The sequence below is a fragment of the Protobothrops mucrosquamatus genome, unplaced genomic scaffold, assembly GCF_001527695.2.
Source record: "Protobothrops mucrosquamatus isolate PMUCROS unplaced genomic scaffold, P.Mucros_1.0 scaffold3181, whole genome shotgun sequence".
NCBI classification, from domain to species: domain Eukaryota; kingdom Metazoa; phylum Chordata; class Lepidosauria; order Squamata; family Viperidae; genus Protobothrops; species Protobothrops mucrosquamatus.
This window is the reverse complement of record NW_015389179.1, coordinates 107,302-126,323: the sequence shown is the minus strand read 5'-3', so window position 1 is coordinate 126,323 and position 19,022 is coordinate 107,302. Positions and strand designations below refer to the sequence as shown.

Here is a 19,022-nt window from a genome sequence, read left to right as displayed (position 1 = left end):
CTTGGCCGCCCAGGTGGCCGTGGCCATCTCCCAAGTAGCGGTGAGGAAACTATGGCAACTTCGCCCCCTGTGGACTTCAACTCCCAGGATCCCTTGAGCCGCTGTGGCTCAGCCTGGCTGGCTGAGGGATGCTGGGAGGTGAAGTCCACGAGTCGTAAAGGGCCCTCAGTTTTCCTACCTCGGCCTCGCAGCCTTTCTGCCTCCATCCTCCAAATCTCTCGGGGTGAGGGAGGGAGGGAGGCCTGGCCTGGGGCTGCCCTAACCGCCTCCCTCCTCCTCCTCCTCCTCGACCCTTCCTTAGAAAGGCCTACGGGCCTGGGGGGGGGTATTTGTTATGTATTCAAGATGGACTGTGATTAATGTTTATATGCTATTTATATGTAAGGGTGTAGGTTTATACATATGTTGTATATAGCATGTTTAAATGTGTGTTATGTATGTGTACACTTTGAGAGCAAGCAACTAAATTTCATTTTTAATGTGTGCCAGTGTGCCCACAGTAAAAAAAAAAAGACAATAAAAGTCTGTCCATCTATCTGTCATATAGCTACCTACCTACCTACCTATCTGTCATCTATCTATTATATCTATCTACCTATAATATCTCTTTATCATCTCTATATCACGTCTATCTATCTATCTATCTATCTATCTATCTATCTATCTATCTATCTATCTATCTATCTATCTATCTATCTATCTATCTATCTATCTATCTTTCTGTCATCTATCTATTATATCTACCTATAATATCTCTCTATCATATCTCTATATCACGTCTAATATCTCTATCTATCATACTGCTATCATGTCTCTATCATCTCTATATTATCATCTATCAATCATATATCTACTATAGTATCTATCTTATATCTATCATATCATCTATCATATCTCTATCTACCTATAATATCTTATCTATCTATCTATCTATCTATCTATCTATCTATCTATCTATCTATCTATCTATCTATCTATCTATCTATCATATCGCTATCTATCATGTCTCTATCATCTCTCTTATCTATCAATCATATATCTACCTATAATATATATCTTATATCTATCATATCATATCTCTATCTACCTATAATATCTTATCTTATCTATCTATGTGTGCAAACGAAAGGTCGGGTGTAAGTTTTAGCTTCTCCAGCTTGGGTGTCTCTAGATCTGTCAGATTACAGGCAGTCCTCCAACAGTTCATTTAGTGACCGAAGTTACAACGGCACTGAAAAAACTGAGTTGGGATTGGTTTTTCACACTTATGACCGTTACAGCATCCCCATGGACATGTGTCCAAAATTCAGACACTTGACAACTGATTCATACTTACGACGGTTGTAGCATCCTGGGGTCACGTGATGCCCTTTTGCGACCTTCTGACCAGCAAAGTCAATGGACGAAGCCAGATTCATTTAACAACCGCGTTAACTAACTTAACAACTGCAGTGATTCACTTAACAACGGGCAAGAAAGGTCTTAAAATGGGGCAAAATTGACTTAAATGTTTTGCTTAGTGACAGAAATTTGGGGCTCAGTTGTGGTCGTAAGTTGAGGATTACCTGTAGTACAGAAGGAGACATCCATCCCCCAGTTAGCTGAACTTAATTTTCATTGGAAAAAATGGGCTTAAGTTTTAACTTAATCTATCATGTTAATTTCTCTCCCACTATTCCTGTAGAAGTTTTAGCCATGGTTAACTTAGCTTTTGAATTTGTGCAGCGCACTGAAGTATATACCAGCTTTAGATTATAGGTTTGCACAACATATCAGTCTAAAATAAGACTTGATTATTATCTTTAAGACAAGGATAGTTTTCTTCTTTTCACCATCCAGAATTTACAATGAGCAGTCACTGAAGTGATCCCTCTTATTTTTAATACAATGTCAAGACGGTAGCCCTACTTGTAACATAATTAAGAGTTAAGAAAATTAATGTAATCTTACATTCAATACGCATCAAATGTTCCTTTCATCTTTGTTGTGGTGATCTATGTCCCTACAAGAAAAATGGAAGGAAAGTATCTTATGTGTAATGCAAGCAATTAAATATGTATTAAACAAGGCGTATGGCAGAGAAGAATAGAATTCTCAATTTATACAGGGCAGGCAAATAATACAATAATGCTAATATCAATATTGAATAGCATAGAGGAAGTACTGAATTGCTGAATTTATCCTAGTATTTATTTATTTAACGATTCTGTGCTGCCTTGATCATAGTGAATCTAGGCAATATACAGAACAGGATTAAAACATGAAAATAAAAATACGGTTTTACTGTATTATCTTCAGTACATTAATAAACACTGCCATCAATATATATATAGTGAAAACTACATTTTTTACTTTAATGTTTAACAACAAAAAATCACATTAAGAATTTTTTCCCCTTACATTTTTCATCTGTTTTCTTCTTGAAGAAATTATATGTTTTTAAACAAGACTACCCAGTTGCAGTAATATATTTTAGGCTAGGATGTCATTCTAATCGGCCTGTTGGATTACGGTGAATGTGTTCTGCAAATTTTGAAATGTGAATCCAGTGTAGCTCACATAATTGTGAGTAAACCTATCTTGTGAATGTAGCCTTGTCGAATATATATTTAAAGTTGCATTAATTGCAGTACTATAGCCTACTTGTCCTTTTTGTACAATACAGTTGTACAAAAAACTATGCATTTCTATTAGCCTGTTAGATTACTTACTTTGTGTATACTGGATATATAATCTATATCTATCTATATAAAAATGTAAATGTTCGTTTGTTCAAAATCTTAAATCTCCGAAAGTTCTTCACCGATTCCTTTGAAATTTTGACACAGCGTTGCATTCGAATACGCGCGTGTTTTTATATACCTACTATTATATAGATGTCACACCTGTGACAGGTAAAAACATGCTTTTTTTGAAAAACAGCGCCATCTGTTGGACGTAAAAGCAACACACGCTACGATTTTACGATTCCATTTCAGTGTTTCCAATTTACGATCCATTTACGATTTCCAAATTTTACGATTCCATTTCAATGTTTCCGATTGCATTGTTAAACTGAATTTTCATAGATTTCGATTTATTTTCATTTTGATTTCATTATTTCGTGCGACATTGCATTGGAATTGAGCTGTGTCGTTTACCATAGCGTTCATTTCGTGAGTATAGTTTATTTTTTTCTTTTTTCATTGTTTTTCATTTCGTTTTTTTTTTTTACCTGTTTTTCTTATTTTTCAGTGCACTTGGCGGTGGAATTGAGCTGTGTCGATTGATCTGCGTTTGAATTGAGGTATTTCGTTAGTATTTTTTATTTTTATTTTTTGTTTTTTCTTTGTTTTTTAGTTCGTGTTTTTCCCCTTTTTTAATGTTTTGCAATTTTATATGTTTTTGTTATAACTTTCTTCTTTTTCAGTGCAATCGATCTGCTTTAGTTCATCCAAATAATGCCTCGCAAAAGATCAAACTTAGGTCGTCGTACTCGCGGAGCGGAAGCAGTGCGACGAGTAATTGCAAATCAAACTGAAGAACAACGGGCATCAGCGAACAAGCGAAACAGACAAAGAATGGCTCAAACACGTGCCGAGGAAACAGCAGAGCGACGTGCAGCCAGACTTGAGGATGCACGATTGCGAGCACGGCGATCGCGTTCTGCAGCTCCACAGCAACGCGTGGCCAGGTACAGCTAGTTAATAATATAGGGGGAAAATCTGGTTTTCTGGATTTTCATTGTCGTTACCCTGGTGTAGAGGTCAGAAAACCTTGGTGAGGTCCTGTCTGGCTAATGTTATACAAGTAGCCCTGGACTTACAACAGTTCATCTACTGAGTGTTCAAAGTTACAATGTCACTGAAAAAAAATGATTTAGGACCGTTTTTCACATTTACCACCACTGCAGCATCCCCAGGGTCACGTGATCAAAATTCAGACGCTTGGCAACTGACTCGTATATATGATGGTTGCAGCGTCTACCCCTCTCCCCGGGGTCACATGATCTCCTTTTGCGACCTTCTGACAAGCAAAGTCAATGGGGAAGCCAGATTCACTTAACAACAGCGTGACTAATTTAACAACTGCAGGGATTCATTTAACAACTGTGGCAAGGAACGTCGTCAAATGGGGTAAAACTCAATGACTGTCTCACTTAGCAATGGGAATTTTGGGTTTAGTTGTGGTAAGTTGGGGACTGCCTGTGTTTATAAAGAACCTTGACCTTGACCATCCCCCTCAAATATTGAGCTACAAGTGAACACCTAATGTGTCGGTGATGCTTTGTTGTTTTTAATAAAACAGGTTGTAACCTGATTGAAAATATTGTCACTTAGTACATAGCCAATATCAAGAGGACCCTTTAGAATGATGGCAAAGTAAAAAGTCCGGAAGGAAGTAAGAACTTCGACGGTGTCTTTGTCTTCGATTTTACAGTCGAAACTTTGTGGGTCTCATGGGGCTTCGTTTTAACGAAGTTGACCTTCCGATGATACCCTGTCGAGAAGCTCAAGCATCCACCTTATTGTCAATATTTGGAGAGGTGCCCCTTTATATATATATATATATCTTTTTCTGATAAGATGCTGGCTCTTGTTTTTTTGACTTTGAGGCATCATGTTTCGTGTTATAAAGGAAGGGTCGTTTTTAAGATGCTTTCAACTCCTCACCTCTGGCAGCGTATTATTTATTGGGGCGAGAAACATCAGTTTAAGCTTTTCACTTTCCAGGAAGCTCTTGTAAAATAAGGGTGATTGTTATGATTTATTTTTTTTTTAGGATTGTTACGAGTATTTGGTGGGGTGCTGCCATACATCTCTTGTCTTGCTCTTTACGGGAACTGCTGTTGTGTCTTTACACAAGATTTCATTTTTCTGCTCCCATCAATTCCAAGTAACAACAAACGGGCTTGTTACTTGGAATTGAAATTGAAGATGTATTATTTAAAACAATTACATATGAGTGAGGCACAAACTGAGTTCTCTTCCTGTTTGCTCACAGCAATGGGGCAGGAAGTGAGAATAAGCAGAGTCAATGCTGTTCTAAAGGGGTTTTTCAAAAGGCAACTGGACTTTCTTGGATGGGAAGGGAAACGTTAGGGGAAAAAATCAAGGAAGTCCAGTTGCCTTTGGAAAAACACCTTGAGACAACCTTGACCTGGATGACTGACTGAGAATCTCCATAGAGAGATTTCAAAAGGTGCATTTGAAGATGACACCTTGAAGATGAGGCTTGGGAAGATCCACTTGCCTGCCAACTTTTAACTATTTGTGATGTTAACTTTCAAGTTTCCCTTTTTTCCTTCCTTCTCAAGGCCCTTTTTTTTGCCTCATTCAATTTTGTTTTCACTTTTTCTCTCTGTCTGTCTGTCTGTCTGTCTCTGTCTATCTATCTGTGTCTGTCTGTCTATCTCTTTATCTGTGTCTCTGTATGTCTCTGTCTTTCTGTCTCTTTCTCTGTATGTATGTCTTTCTGTCTCTGTCTGTCTGTGTCTCTGTCTTTCTTTCTGCCTCTGTCTCATTCTCACTTTGCTGTTTCTGTCAAAGGACATAGGCACGCAAGTCGAAATTTGCCTTTTTCTGTATGTGAGAGTGCTTCATGTCTATTTGGTGAGAAAGAGCGATTGGTGCATGCATTTGGAGAATCCATTTTATACAGAAGGAATTAGAATCAATAAATTAGTAGTTTTTCCCCTGACCTTGCCTTAATTTGACCATGTGGGTAGTGTAGGGTTTTTGGAGTTTTCGATGCTGACTTCAGGCCATTCATGTTTTTGACCCTTATTCCTTAGTATTTGATGTGTTAGGAATGCTTTTGTCCTGATAAAAGGAAGCTGCTGCCTTTTTAAGCAAGATCAATCATTGTTCAGCTAACGTAAAAAAAAAAAATGAGTCAAAGTCCTCAAAACCATTTAAACAAAGGACAGGGTATGCTTAAAGTAAAAAAAACAAAACCCTTCCTAAATATGTATGTATATATTATTTCCTAGCGCCAACATTTTAGCTTTCCAGCCCTTTTCATATATGGACACACATCCAGTGGAAAGACTTATGTGGTGCAGACCCTTCTAAAAATCTTGGAGGTAAGAATGATCTACTTTATCAGTTTTCTCTTTAAAAAAAAAAAGGATTTTGAAAAAAACCTGAAATGCTATTTTTTGTTCCTTCCTTTAAGCAGGGATTCACATTTGATATAGAGAAACATCTTAACATTCATTACGTTAAGTGGAGTTGTCCAGAAACATTTTGGCAGGGTGTGGCCAAAGCATAAAAATAATTCAGAAAACCAAAGTTCTGTTTATTTCTATTTGGGTGAAGGTGAGTAGGGCCAGTGGGCAGCAAATTAACAATTTTCTGCAGCTGCCTTTAGCCTAGTGTCGGTAATTGTGAATTACCATCCATCTATGCTCAAAATATATAGTTCCTTGTCCTTATAAAGAAAGGAAGAGTTGTATTTATAAAAAGGGAAAGCCAAATAAATAGTGTTTATTGTTTACTTTTTTACCAGTAGACTCATCAAGTTTCTACACCCATGGACCTACAATATTCATGATTATTTATGGTGTTCTCGGGATGGCATTACCATGCAGCCTTCACTTCTGATTCTAGCTATTTAGTGATTTTTACAAATCAACTGTAATTAGTGAGTTAGCATATCTTTTAGTCTTAGACAATTGTTTTCTTATTGTTTTGTTACTTTGTAAACAGTCCCAAGTTAGGTTTGCCGTGGAGAGCCTTGTAATAATAAAACAGAAGGAAACCTGTATTTTGTTCTCTTTCTTTTCAGCTTCCTCATGTGTTTGTGAATTGTGACGAATGTTTTACTTCCAGATTACTTCTGGAAGAAATATTGAGACAGTTGCAAGGCCTCTTAATCGAAGAAGGAAATCCTTCGTTTGCATCCTGCGACACATTCAATGATTTCGTGCGTTTATTTAAAAAGGCGGCCTTGACGCCTGATCTGCAGAATCAGACCATATATGTTGTAAGTATCTATTTTATACTGAGATAATGTATTGAAAGATTACATTCTGGAATCCTTATTTATTTATTTCGTGTATGGAAACCTAACATTTTTTGTATGAAGCAAGGGCATTTTTGGAAAATGGAGTCCAAAGTTCTGCATAGCTCAGCCTCATCAGAAATAAAATGTGGTTTTCTTTTCCTATCTTTTTACGAAAGCCAGTCCTTTAAAAATTAAGCAGCCAATTGGTATATTTTCAAAAGTAATAGAACCTATTTCAATATAGATATAGGAATTTAGTAGCTATTAGAAAAAAATTAAGCTTTTTATTGACAACCAGTGGAACAACCTGCCTCCAGAAGCGGTGAAGGCTCCATCACTGGAAGTTTTTAAGAAGAGACTGGACAGCCATTTGTCTGAAGTGGTATAGGGTTTCCTGCCTGGGCAGGGGGTTGGACTAGATGACCTCCAAGGTCCCTTCCAACTTTATTATTATTATTATTATTACTTGCTACCTTAACTTTATTTCTTTAAAGCAAAATATAATCTAATATTTAGTTTCTTTAAAATATTTACATATTTATATAGCTGCCCAGTTTTCAACCAACTCTGGATGGCTCCCAGTGAAAGATTAAAACCTATTTTAGTTGTTTTTAGGGAGATTAAATAAGTTCACTGAAATACTTGGCCTTTTTAACCAATTGTGCCCGCTTGAGAAAAAAAAAAACATTTTTCTTAGGAGAATGTAATTTGAGGAACTTTTAGAGAAAGTTTGTATTGGTAAATATACTTTGAGTAGTAGAAACAGAACCTTCAAATTATTATTTTTGTGTAACAAACATCTTTTTTTTGCTTACAGGTTTTGGATAAAGCAGAACAGCTGCGCGAGCTGGAAGGAAATATTCTGCCAGCTTTTCTTAGACTGCAAGAATTGGTAAAGGAACTAGCCTCATGTCATTATTTAAGAATGAAATCTCCGGCATATCCTGACTGATTTAATGAGTATATTTCTAAAATTAAAAGCGGCAGGTCTAGGTGATCTGACAATAAATTTTACAAAATTATTTTTGTGAATTTTTAATTAGCAGGACAATTTGAATGTGAAACAGCTTTTTTGCTAGCAAATTTGATCAATTGTGCGTCTTTGAGTTTAGCTACTGTTGTTTATTTTATTAACTTGTCTTTTGTGTTGCCATTTGTGATATATCAACAGTTTGAAAAGTTAGGCGGCTAAATTTACAGGATATTTTCTGAACACCCAAAGTAGCTGAGCGAGCCAGCAATTTTGTTTGAACTTTTAGTTAATTCACAACTTTTATTTCCCATAAGAAATGTTGCTCTTAAGATCAGTATAAATTTTGCAAAAATGGGAAAGAGAGAGAGAGCGAGAGAGAAAGACAACGTTCCTCCAGGCCTTCCTGTCCTCTGCCATCTTCTGGAGTCCCTTTAAGCTCACGCCTCCTGCTTCAAGGACTCCCTCCAGCCCCCTCATTCTCTCTCGTCCCCTTCTTCTCTTGCCCTCCATCTTTCCCAGCATCAGGCTCTTCTCCAGGGAGTCCTTCCTTCTCATTAGGTGGCCAAAGTATTTGAGTTTCAGCTTCAGGATCTGGCCTTCTAAAGAGCAGTCAGGGTTGATCTCCTCTAGGACTGTCCGGTTTGATCGCCTTGCAGTCCATGGCTGCTTTGAGCCCGTCAGAGTTTTAATGATTTAAGTATTATTATTTTTCAAATGCAATCAATTTATCCTCCCTAATAATTAAGATACGTATCTTTGGGAATCACAAACGTCATAGTGCAGAAAAGCAGAATCCTGAAACCTTTTTTTAATTTTTTTTTAAAATGTGTTAGCTGCGGCTTGATTAAGCTATTTCAGGGCTTCTCACTATGCAAATAGCTTGAAGTAAAATGCTGAATCAGATTAATTTCTTTCCGCTTTTTGTTTTCTTGTCAAACCCGAACTCTTCTGTGATTAAACACATAACTACAAGGTTATTTTTATTTCCTCTCTCCTATCCCATCGCTCCCTTACAGACGGAGAGGAACGTGACTGTGGTTCTCCTTAGTGAAATTATATGGGAGCTTCTTCGTCCAAGCACAGGATGCCTTGAGCCGCTGCCTTTGTATTTTCCAGATTACAGCATAGGTAAGGACAAAATAAGTAAACGTACTGTGCATCACTTTATTAGTGTGTCTATCAAAGACGAATAATTGTGATGTCTAAATCTTATTTCTATGAACTAGACCAGGGGTAGGCAACCTTGGCTCTTTTATGACTCGTGGACTTCAAACTCCCAGAATTCCTTTGCCAGCCACGCTGAGGGGAAAGGGAGAGGTTTCCAAGCTGAGCCATGCTGGCTCAGGAATTCTGGGAGTTGAAGTCCACAAGTCATGAAGGGGCCATAGTTCCCCCATGTATGGAAAGCAATGTGGTAAGTCACTCTGTGAGTTTTAACGGAAAACCGTGCTTTTGTTTTTAATTCAAATAGGACATCTGCAGAAGATTCTGTCCCATGACCATCCTCCAGAGTATTCGTTTGATTTTTATGCTGCATATATCAATATTCTTCTTGGAGTCTTCTATCCAGTCTGCAGGGACTTGAAGGAGCTCCAGCATCTGGTGAGGGATCTCTTTGGTGTTCAAGATAAGATAAGATAAGATAAGAAAAGATAAGATAATCTTTATCGTCACTTCTTCTGTGAACACACTGGCATACATTAAAAAATGAAATGCTGATGCCCACTCTCAAAAGAACTTAAAGATCCACTAAATGGCCTGTGATTTATATATGCATATATAAATGGAATGGAATGGAATGGAATGGAATGGAATAGAATAGAATAGAATAGAATAGAATAGAATAGAATACTTTAGATGGAATGGAATGGAATGGAATAGATGGAATAGAATAGAATAGAATAGAATAGAATAGAATAGAATAGAATAGAATAGAATAGAATAGAATAGAATAGAATAGAACAGTGATGGCGAACCTTTTAGAGACCGAGTGCCCAAACTTCAACCCAAAACTTACATGCATCGTTGGGTGCCGGGTGGATGTGGCCCATTGGGTGGGTGTGGCCCATTGGGTGGGCATGGCTGCGGTGGTAACAGCAGACTGGGTGGGACTAGAAAGTTCAGTCAATCAATTCCAACTTTGCAAGATCTTTTTTTTTTCCCGCGAGAAGTTGAAATTGACTGATTGATTGATTGAACCTTTTTTTTTTTGTACACGGCGGAGGCCTAAAGCAAAAAGGTTTTATAAAACCCAGCTGAAGGCCTAGGACTGGGGCGACGGCGCGTGTGCCCACAGAGAGGGCTCTGGGTGCCGCCTCTGGCACCCGTGCCATAGGTTCGCCACTACTGGAATAGAAGCTAGTCCAGCCCCCTACTCCAGCAGGAGGACCTATACTTTCTCAGACAGTTGAATGTCTGGTCTCTTCTTTAAAACCTCCAGTGATGGAGCGCCCACGATTTCTGGTGGCAAGCTGTTCCACTGGTTGATTGTCCTCACTGTCAGGAAGTTTCTCCTTAATTCCAGGTTGCTTCTGTCCTTGATCAGCTTCCAACTGTTGTTTCTCAACCTTCCCTCTGGTGCTCTGGTGAACAACCTGGCCCCATCTGCCTTGGGGCAGCCCCCCAGATACTGGATCACTGCTATCATGTCTCCCCTGTTTCCTCTTTTCTTTAGACTAGCCAAACCCAAGTCCTGCAGACCGTTCTTTGTAGGTTTTGGCCTCCAGATCTTTAAGTTCTAAATGATACTAAATAAACTTTGCACTCTTTATCTTACAGGCTGCCCTTAATTTTTCTAAATATTGTGAACCTGTGGTCCAAGGAGAGGGTGAGTATTCTACTTTCATAGATACACGTATGTTGAGCGGTGCAGTGGCCTAGAGGTGAAGATGCTCGCCTCCCACTCGGAAGATTGAGAGTTCAATCCTAGGCAGAGGCAGATGTTTCTCTATCAGGCGCTCGAAGAGGAAATATCTGCTGCCAACTCCGCCTAGGCGTCAGGAAGGGCATCCGACCAGCAAACACTCAGCTCCATTCAGTCACCTCGACTCCACCCCAATAAAAGGGATTATAGGGTCGCAAAAAGGGGGAAAAAATAGATACACATATGCTAGTTCAATGGGAGACAAGAATTACTCCAGAAATTTTCTTATGGGAAGCTGGTGGGGGGTGTTGGAAACGACAATCGTGTGATTAGCTGATCACAGTAGTACCGAAACAGCCAAACGTTTACCAAATTTCAATCCTGCGGGACCTGGATTTTGAGCACGTTCTTTAAGTTAGCCCGCTTGAAGGCAAGTTGATTCCAAAAACTGTTGACCTAAAACTGCGGTCCCCAACTTTTCCGGCTTGGCGGACAGACGGGGAGCGAAAGGGAGAGTGGAGTCCTGGGTGAATGGCAGGTGCGTGCGCTCATGCAAATGGAGCTGCGAGGGCACACGCCCATCGCTCAGGCAAGTGGGGCTGCATGCGCTCCCTCGCACGCTGCTTGTGTGACCCAGTTCTGAACGGGCCACAACCTGGAGTTGGGGACCCCTAGATTCAAAAGTTACTGTAAGCTTCCCCAGCATGGCCGTCTCCTCCTGTATTGGGACTTCAGATTCCAGAATCCTTAAACTGTGAAAACAATTTATCCATGTCGGCTAGATAATTCTGGAGCTGCCAAGATAGAAGGCATGGAGTCAGAGAAAACATGAATAAAATTGGCAGCCATTGTTACATAGATCAGCCCTGATTAAATTGTCTTTCCCCGGCACAGCGAATGAACGCGACACACGCCGACTGTGGAAAAATATTGAATCCCATTTGCAGAAAGCAGTGCAAACCGGTTTATCTTCGGGAGATATCAAGGTAATGGCTTCTCTTCCTTCTCTATTTTTTTTTTTCACCACAACCTCGAACTATCAAATACGAAAGGTTTTCCACCACCCCCCTCCAATCATTATGAGTCTCCCTATCTTTTTAAACTCTGCTTAATATGGTTCAGAAGAGTTTATTTTTGTTACTAATGAAAAATATGCAGTTGTTCAAGCGGTGGTGACCAAAACTGGATGCAGGATTCCAAGTGTGGCCTTATCGAGGCCTTGTAAAGCGGTATTAACACTTCACGGGATCTTGATTCTATCCCTCTGGGGGATAAGGGATTGACTTGTCCTCCAAACGACCAGAGGGCAGGAGAAGAAGTAATGGGTGGAGGTGTAGGAGATGACCAGGTCGAGCCCGAGAAAGGGGTTAAAACACATCATCAGTCATTTATTTATTTATTTTATTTATTATTTAAATTTATATACCGCCCTATCTCCCTTACGGGACTCAGGGCGGTGAACAGGCAATAATAAAAATCACAGTAAATATTACATAAAAGCCTGCTCTAAAATATAAAACCCCTAACAAAACCCAATCAAAACTACGCCAGTCATGATCCCACAAGGGATCTCAGTCCAGCCCACTGCGAATAAAGGCAGTTCAAGGTGTTTAAACCTTTTCCCCTTGTGAGGGGGGGAAAAAGGAAGTAAAAAGACCACAGACAGGATACTGTGCAAGAGAACTCTTATCGAAATAAGATAGAGCAATGGATGATTTTTGCAGCTTTCCTTTCTCTCTCTCTCCCTTAGCAACCATTTTGCTTCCAATTTTAAGGAATCTATTGTGGGTGCTAAACTGTTCTGGCATCTAAACAGACTCAACATCAGAGATACAACAAGGTTAAATTGCTTCTTCCAAATCCGTTTAGCTTCTGTGCCATCGGGAGATTTATAGGATAATATGTAATGGGGTCCTCCAGTTAATGCCCATTGCAACTGAGGAATTATACGTAAAGCACGGGAGTAGTGGAACTTGACCTACGTCAACCACCCAATAATAATAACAATAATAATAACAATAATAATAATAACTGGAGAAGATAACAAAATACAAAAACATAGAAATAGAAAGACTGTGGCAAAGGCAAGCAAGGGTAGTACCAATAGTCATAGGCGCCTTGGGTGCAATCCCAAAACAACTGGAGCACCACTTGAACACCATCATCGGCATTGACAAATTCGCTATTAGTCAATTGCAAAAGGCGGCCTTACTAGGAACCGCTTCCATCCTGCGACGAGATCTGTAATACCATCAAACATCCACGTCTGCCTATCCCAGGTCCTTGGGAAGGACTCGAGAGGTAGACAAAAATGCCAAATCCAGTCTGAACATCTGGCTGACTGTGCAATGATCAATAATAATAATAGAGTTGGAAGGGACCTTGGAGGTCTTCTAGTCCAACCCCCTGCTCAGGCAGGAAACCCTATACCATTTCAGACAAATGGCTGTCCAGTCTCTTCTTAAAAACGTCCAGTGTTGGAGCATTCACCGCTTCTGGAGGCAGGTTGTTCCACTGGTTAATTGTGCTAACTGTCAGGAAATTTCTCCTTACTTCTAGGTGTGGAGACTCTAGAATGAGTACAGAGAAGAGCAACAAAGATGACTGATGAAACACATCAGTGTAAATAGTACATGCTACTATCTGTTATACCAGCAGAAGTCTGTTGACCTAGCAGCCAAAATCAGGATTGTAAAGAACAAAAGTCATGCAGTTGGAAATAATTCCACATTTGAACACATCCATCTGTCATTTAAAATGAGATTCTTAAAACCACTCAGGTCTTAAATTACTTAAGTACACAACTAGCTGTTTGCAAATGAAAATAGACAGGCATTTCTCTTTTGTTCTGATTGTCTCGTGTGGTTATGGGCGTCCTCATTTTATTTTAATTAATGTTGTCTGTTCTCATTGATAAGCTAACTATTTTGCAATGTTATTTCATTTTATTTAAACATGATTTACTGACTCTAATTTCTCCCTTTATCTATTTTGAAATTTCACCTTTATGGAGGGACACAGGACTTAGAAAACGAGATACATTTTGATATTTATTATATATTTATTAAATGTTTGTGCTGCCCATCTCCCTTATGTGATAATTCTTGGTGGCTTGCAAGTTATCAAACAAATAAAATATTAAAATATTAAAGCATTGAAACCACACAGATTAAAATATTATTCAAAGGATATCATTTAAGGATTTCTCATTTTATTTAAATATCGCTCTTTGTATAGCTGGACGTTTTTCAAAATACAGTGCCCTCAGCAAAGCCTCAAATAAATAGCTTTGCCTTTATGCAGCAACTTTATTCTGGATCAGGAAAAACCTCGCATGGGGAAAACACACCACCAATTAAATTGTGAAATGGAAGAAATGGGAAATTACACCACGGAATATTCAAAAAAATTCAAGCTTCACATCTTCGTTGAGAACTTCCCTAGAATTCTTGGCAATATTCTACTTTATTCATGTAAAAATGGAATCAGTTTTTTTCAAAACAACACACTGGTTCAGTCAGCAGATTGTACAAAAATAACCATTGTGGTTTTCTTTCTTTGGAGCTCTCCTGCAAAGCTACGGAGAACGTCTATGCAGTAATGATAATTTTGTTAAAATAATGCCCTGGTGTTAATTCTTCACACTCTAACCAGGTTTACTTCTAAATATTCTGCTATGGGGCAAAGAATTTAAATCCAAGGGTTACTTTTCCAGGGGATTACTCCCTATTTCACCTTTGCAACAGGAAATATTGAAATTAAAACCTTTATTTTGTTCACAACGGGATCTACCTAAAGGTATCATCGGGAGAATATATGGATATGACTGCTGCCTTGTGTGTCGGCAATTAATGAGATTGCATTCTGCCTTACATGCTTGTTTTGATGCATTAATTGATCCACAAATTTGTTGATACACAAAAAGTTTTTATGTAGGTATGCCTGCATGAAAACCCCAGTTTATCCTGCATCGCTTTCCTAATCCATAAATTATTTGGTTCAATTTCCTTGTTCTGAGCAAGATGGATTATTTTTTAATTCACAACCCTCAAAACGTTATTGGGTGATATTCCTAGGGGGATGAGACTTTCGCTCAATTCTCAGCATCTTTTTTTTTTTTTTCCCCTGCGCTGATCCGAATAAAATTCACATTTGCAGGTTGACAAATGCAGAACAATTTCGCCTCTTTTGATGTTTTTAATTCCAGGCACTGCAAATACTCCGTTTCTGTCACAATTGCCCTCTCCCCCAATGTAAAACCAGAAACTGGCTGCCCTCTCCCCAATATAAAAGCAGAAAATGGTGCTATTTCCCCCTTGGAGAGAAGAATAAGCACCACCTTTCTTCAAAATAACACAACAACAACCTCAGCAACAAAGCAGGTTATGGCAAGGCAACGCACCGGCGGAGAGCTTTTATACCCTACCCGTCCTCCCACCCCCCCGAGATCAACGCGCACTCCTATTGGGAAGCCTGTCTGAGTGACGGCGGAGCGGTTCAATCAACGCTCTTTTATGACGTAGCTCTCGCGCTGAGGGAGAAGCTTTGGCTTTTTCCCGCACTTTTAGCGGCGGGAATGGCGGCGGCGGTAGGTTTCTGAGGCGTCGCGGGAAGAGGCAAATTCAGCCCCTTTTTCGATCCTGGCGGGGCCTTTCGGGGAGCGTCGCGTCGCTTCGCGCGGTCGGCTTGGCCGCCCAGGTGGCCGCGGCCATCTCCCAAGTAGCGGTGAGGAAACTATGGCAACTTCGCCCCCTGTGGACTTCAACTCCCAGGATCCCTTGAGCCGCTGTGGCTCAGCCTGGCTGGCTGAGGGATGCTGGGAGGTGAAGTCCACGAGTCGTAAAGGGGCCTCAGTTTTCCTACCTCGGCCTCGCAGTGATGGGTGATCACCTCGGGGTGATGGAGGGAGGGAGGCCCTAACCGCCTCCTCCTCCTCCTCCTCCTCCTCCTCGACCCTTACTTAGAAAGGCCTACGGGCCTGGGGCTGGTATTTGTTATGTATTCAAGATGGACTGTGATTGATATTTATATGCTATTTATATGTAAATATGTAGGTTTATACATAGGTTGTATATAGCATGTTTCAATGTGTGTTATGTATGTGTACACTTTAGGAGCAAGCAACTAAATTTCATTTTTAATGTGTGCCAGTGTGCCTACAGTAAAAAAAAAAAAAAGGCAATAAAATGTCTGTCTATCTGTCATATTGCTACCTATCTATCTGTCATCTATCTATTATATCTATCTACCTATAATATCTCTCTATCATCTCTATATCACATCTATCATATCTCTATATCTATCTGTCTGTCTATCTATCTATCTATCTATCTATCTATCTATTTATTTATCTGTCTATCTATCATATCGCTCTCTATCATGTCTCTATCATCTCTATCCTATCTATCATATATCTACCTATAATATCTATCTTATATCTATCATATCATATCGCTATCATATCTCTATCTACCTATAATATCTTATCTATCTATCTATCTATCTATCTATCTATCTATCTATCTATCTGTCACCTATCTATTATATCTACCTATAATATCTCTCTGTCATATCTCTATATCACGTCTATCATATATCTATCTATCTATCTATCTATCTATCTATCTATCTATCTATCTATCTATCTATCTATCTATCTATCTATCATATCGCTATCATGTCTATCTCTATATTATCTATCAATCATATCTACCTATAATATCTATCTAATATCTATCATATCATATCTATCATATCTCTATCTACCTATAATATCTATCTATCTATCTATCTATCTATCTATCTATCTATCTATCTATCTATCTATCATCTATCTATCATATCTCTATCTACCTATAATATCTTATCTATCTATCTATCTATCTATCTATCTATCTATCTATCTATCTATCTATCATATCACTATCTATCATGTCTCTATCTCGCTTATCTATCAATCATATATCTACCTATAATATCTATCTTATATCTATCATATCTCTATCTACCTAAAATATCTTATCATATCTTATCTTATCTATCTATGTGTGCAAATGAAATAATACAGGCAGTCCTCCACTTACAACAGTTCATTTAGTGACCAAAGTTACAACAGCACTGAAAAAACTGAGTTGGGATTGGTTTTTCACACTTATGACCGTTACAGCATCCCCATGGTTATGTGTCCAAAATTCAGACACTTGACAACTGATTCATACTTACGACGGTTGCACCATCCTGGGGTCACGTGATGCCCTTTTGCGACCTGACCAGCAAAGTCAATGGAGGAAGCCAGATTCATTTAACAACCACGTTAACTAACTTAACCAAGTGCACTGATTCACTTAACAATTGTGCCAAGAAAGGTGCTAAAATGGGGCAAAATTGACTTAAATGTTTTGCTAAGTGACAGAAATTTGGGATTCAGTTGTGGTCATAAGTTGAGAATTACCTGTAGTACAGAAGAAGCCATCCATCCCCCAGTTAGCTGAACTTAATTTTCATTGGAAAAAATGGGCTTAAGTTTTAACTTAATCTATCATGTTAATTTCTCTCCCACTATTCCTGTAGAAGTTTTAGCCATGGTTAACTTAGCTTTTGAATTTGTGCAGCGTACTGAAGTATATACCAGCTTTAGATTATACGTTTGCACAACATATCAATCTAAAATAAGACTTGATTATTATCTTTAAGACAAGGATAGTTTTCTTCTTTTCACCATCCAGAATTTACAATGAGCAATCACTGAAGTGATCACTCTTATTTTTAATACAATGTCAAGACAGTAGCCCTACTTGTAACATAATTAAGAGTTAAGAAAATTAATGTAATCTTACATTCGATACGCATCAAATGTTCCTTTCATCTTTGTTGTCGTGATCTATGTCCCTACAAGAAAAATGGAAGGAAAGTATTTTATGTGTAATGCAAGCAGTTAAATATGTATTAAACAAGGCGTATGGCAGAGAAGAACAGAATTCTCAATTTATATAGGGCAGGCAAATAATACAATAATGCTAATATCAATATTGAATAGCATAGAGGAAGTACTGAATTGCTGAATTTATCCTAGTATTTATTTATTTAACAAATTCTGTGCTGCCTTGATCATAGTGAATCTAGGCAATATACAGAACAAGATTAAAACATGAAAATAAAAATAATAATCACCGCCATCAATATATATAGTGAGAACTACATTTTTTACTTTAATGTTTAACAACAAAAAATCACATTATGAATTTATTCCCCTTAAATTTTTCATCTGTTTTCTTCTTGAAGAAATTATATGTTTTTAAACAAGACTACCCAGTTGCGGTAATATATTTTAGGCTAGGATGTCATTCTAATCGGCCTGTTGGATTACGGTGAATGTGTTCTGCAAATTTTGAAATGTGAATCCAGTGTAGCTCACATAATTGTGAGTAAACCTATCTTGTGAATGTAGTTGAATATATATTTAAAGTTGCATTAATTGGAGTGCTATAGCCTACTTTTTGTACAATACAATTGTACATAGTACAAAACTATGCATTTCTATTAGCCTGTGTAATCTCTTACCTTGTGTATACTGGACATATATAGGGAAAAAAAATCTGGTTTTCTGGATTTTCATTGTCGTTACCCTGGTGTAGAGGTCAGAAAATCTTGGTGAGGTCCTGTTCTGATTTGCCTCAGTCTGGCTAATGTTATACAAGTAGCTCTCGACTTACAACAGTTCATTTACTGCGTGTTCAAAGTTACAACGTCACTGAAAAAAAATGATTTAGGACCGTTTTTCACATTTACCACCACTGCAGCCTCCCCATGGTCACGTGATCAAAATTCAGACGCTTGGCAACTGACTCGTATATACGACGGTTGCAGCGTTCCCCCCCCTCCAGGGTCATATGGTCTTCTTTTGCGACCTTCTGACAAGCAAAGTCAATGGGGAAGCCAGATTCACTTAACAACGGTGTTACTAATTTAACAACTGCAGGGATTCATTTAACAACTGTGGCAAGGAACGTCGTCAAATGGGGCAAAACTCACTTAACAACTGTCTCACTTAGCAATGGAAAGTTTGGGTAAGTTGAGGACTGCCTGCATTTATTGAGTACCTTGACCATCCCCCTCAAATATTGAGCTACAAGTGAACACCTGATGTTGCTGTAATGCTTTGTTTTTTTTAATAAAACAGGTTGTAACCTGATTGAAAAT

General features: G+C 38.6%; 1 protein-coding gene and 1 pseudogene across 1 annotated transcript in view; both read left to right on the top strand.

Annotated features, from left to right (window-relative positions):
* Nucleotides 1-25: 25 nt before the first annotated feature.
* Nucleotides 26-19,022, top strand: part of LOC107297208 (origin recognition complex subunit 5) — an 83,690-nt gene continuing 64,693 nt past the window's right edge. Inside the window, exons 1-3 of the mRNA XM_015826566.1 lie at nucleotides 26-40; nucleotides 3,235-3,286; nucleotides 3,410-3,673. Of these exons, the coding sequence (XP_015682052.1) occupies nucleotides 3,441-3,673 (233 nt within the window). The 5' untranslated portion in view covers nucleotides 26-40; nucleotides 3,235-3,286; nucleotides 3,410-3,440. The remainder of the gene's footprint in view (nucleotides 41-3,234; nucleotides 3,287-3,409; nucleotides 3,674-19,022) is intronic.
* On the top strand, nucleotides 4,439-11,813 carry LOC107297205 (annotated as a pseudogene).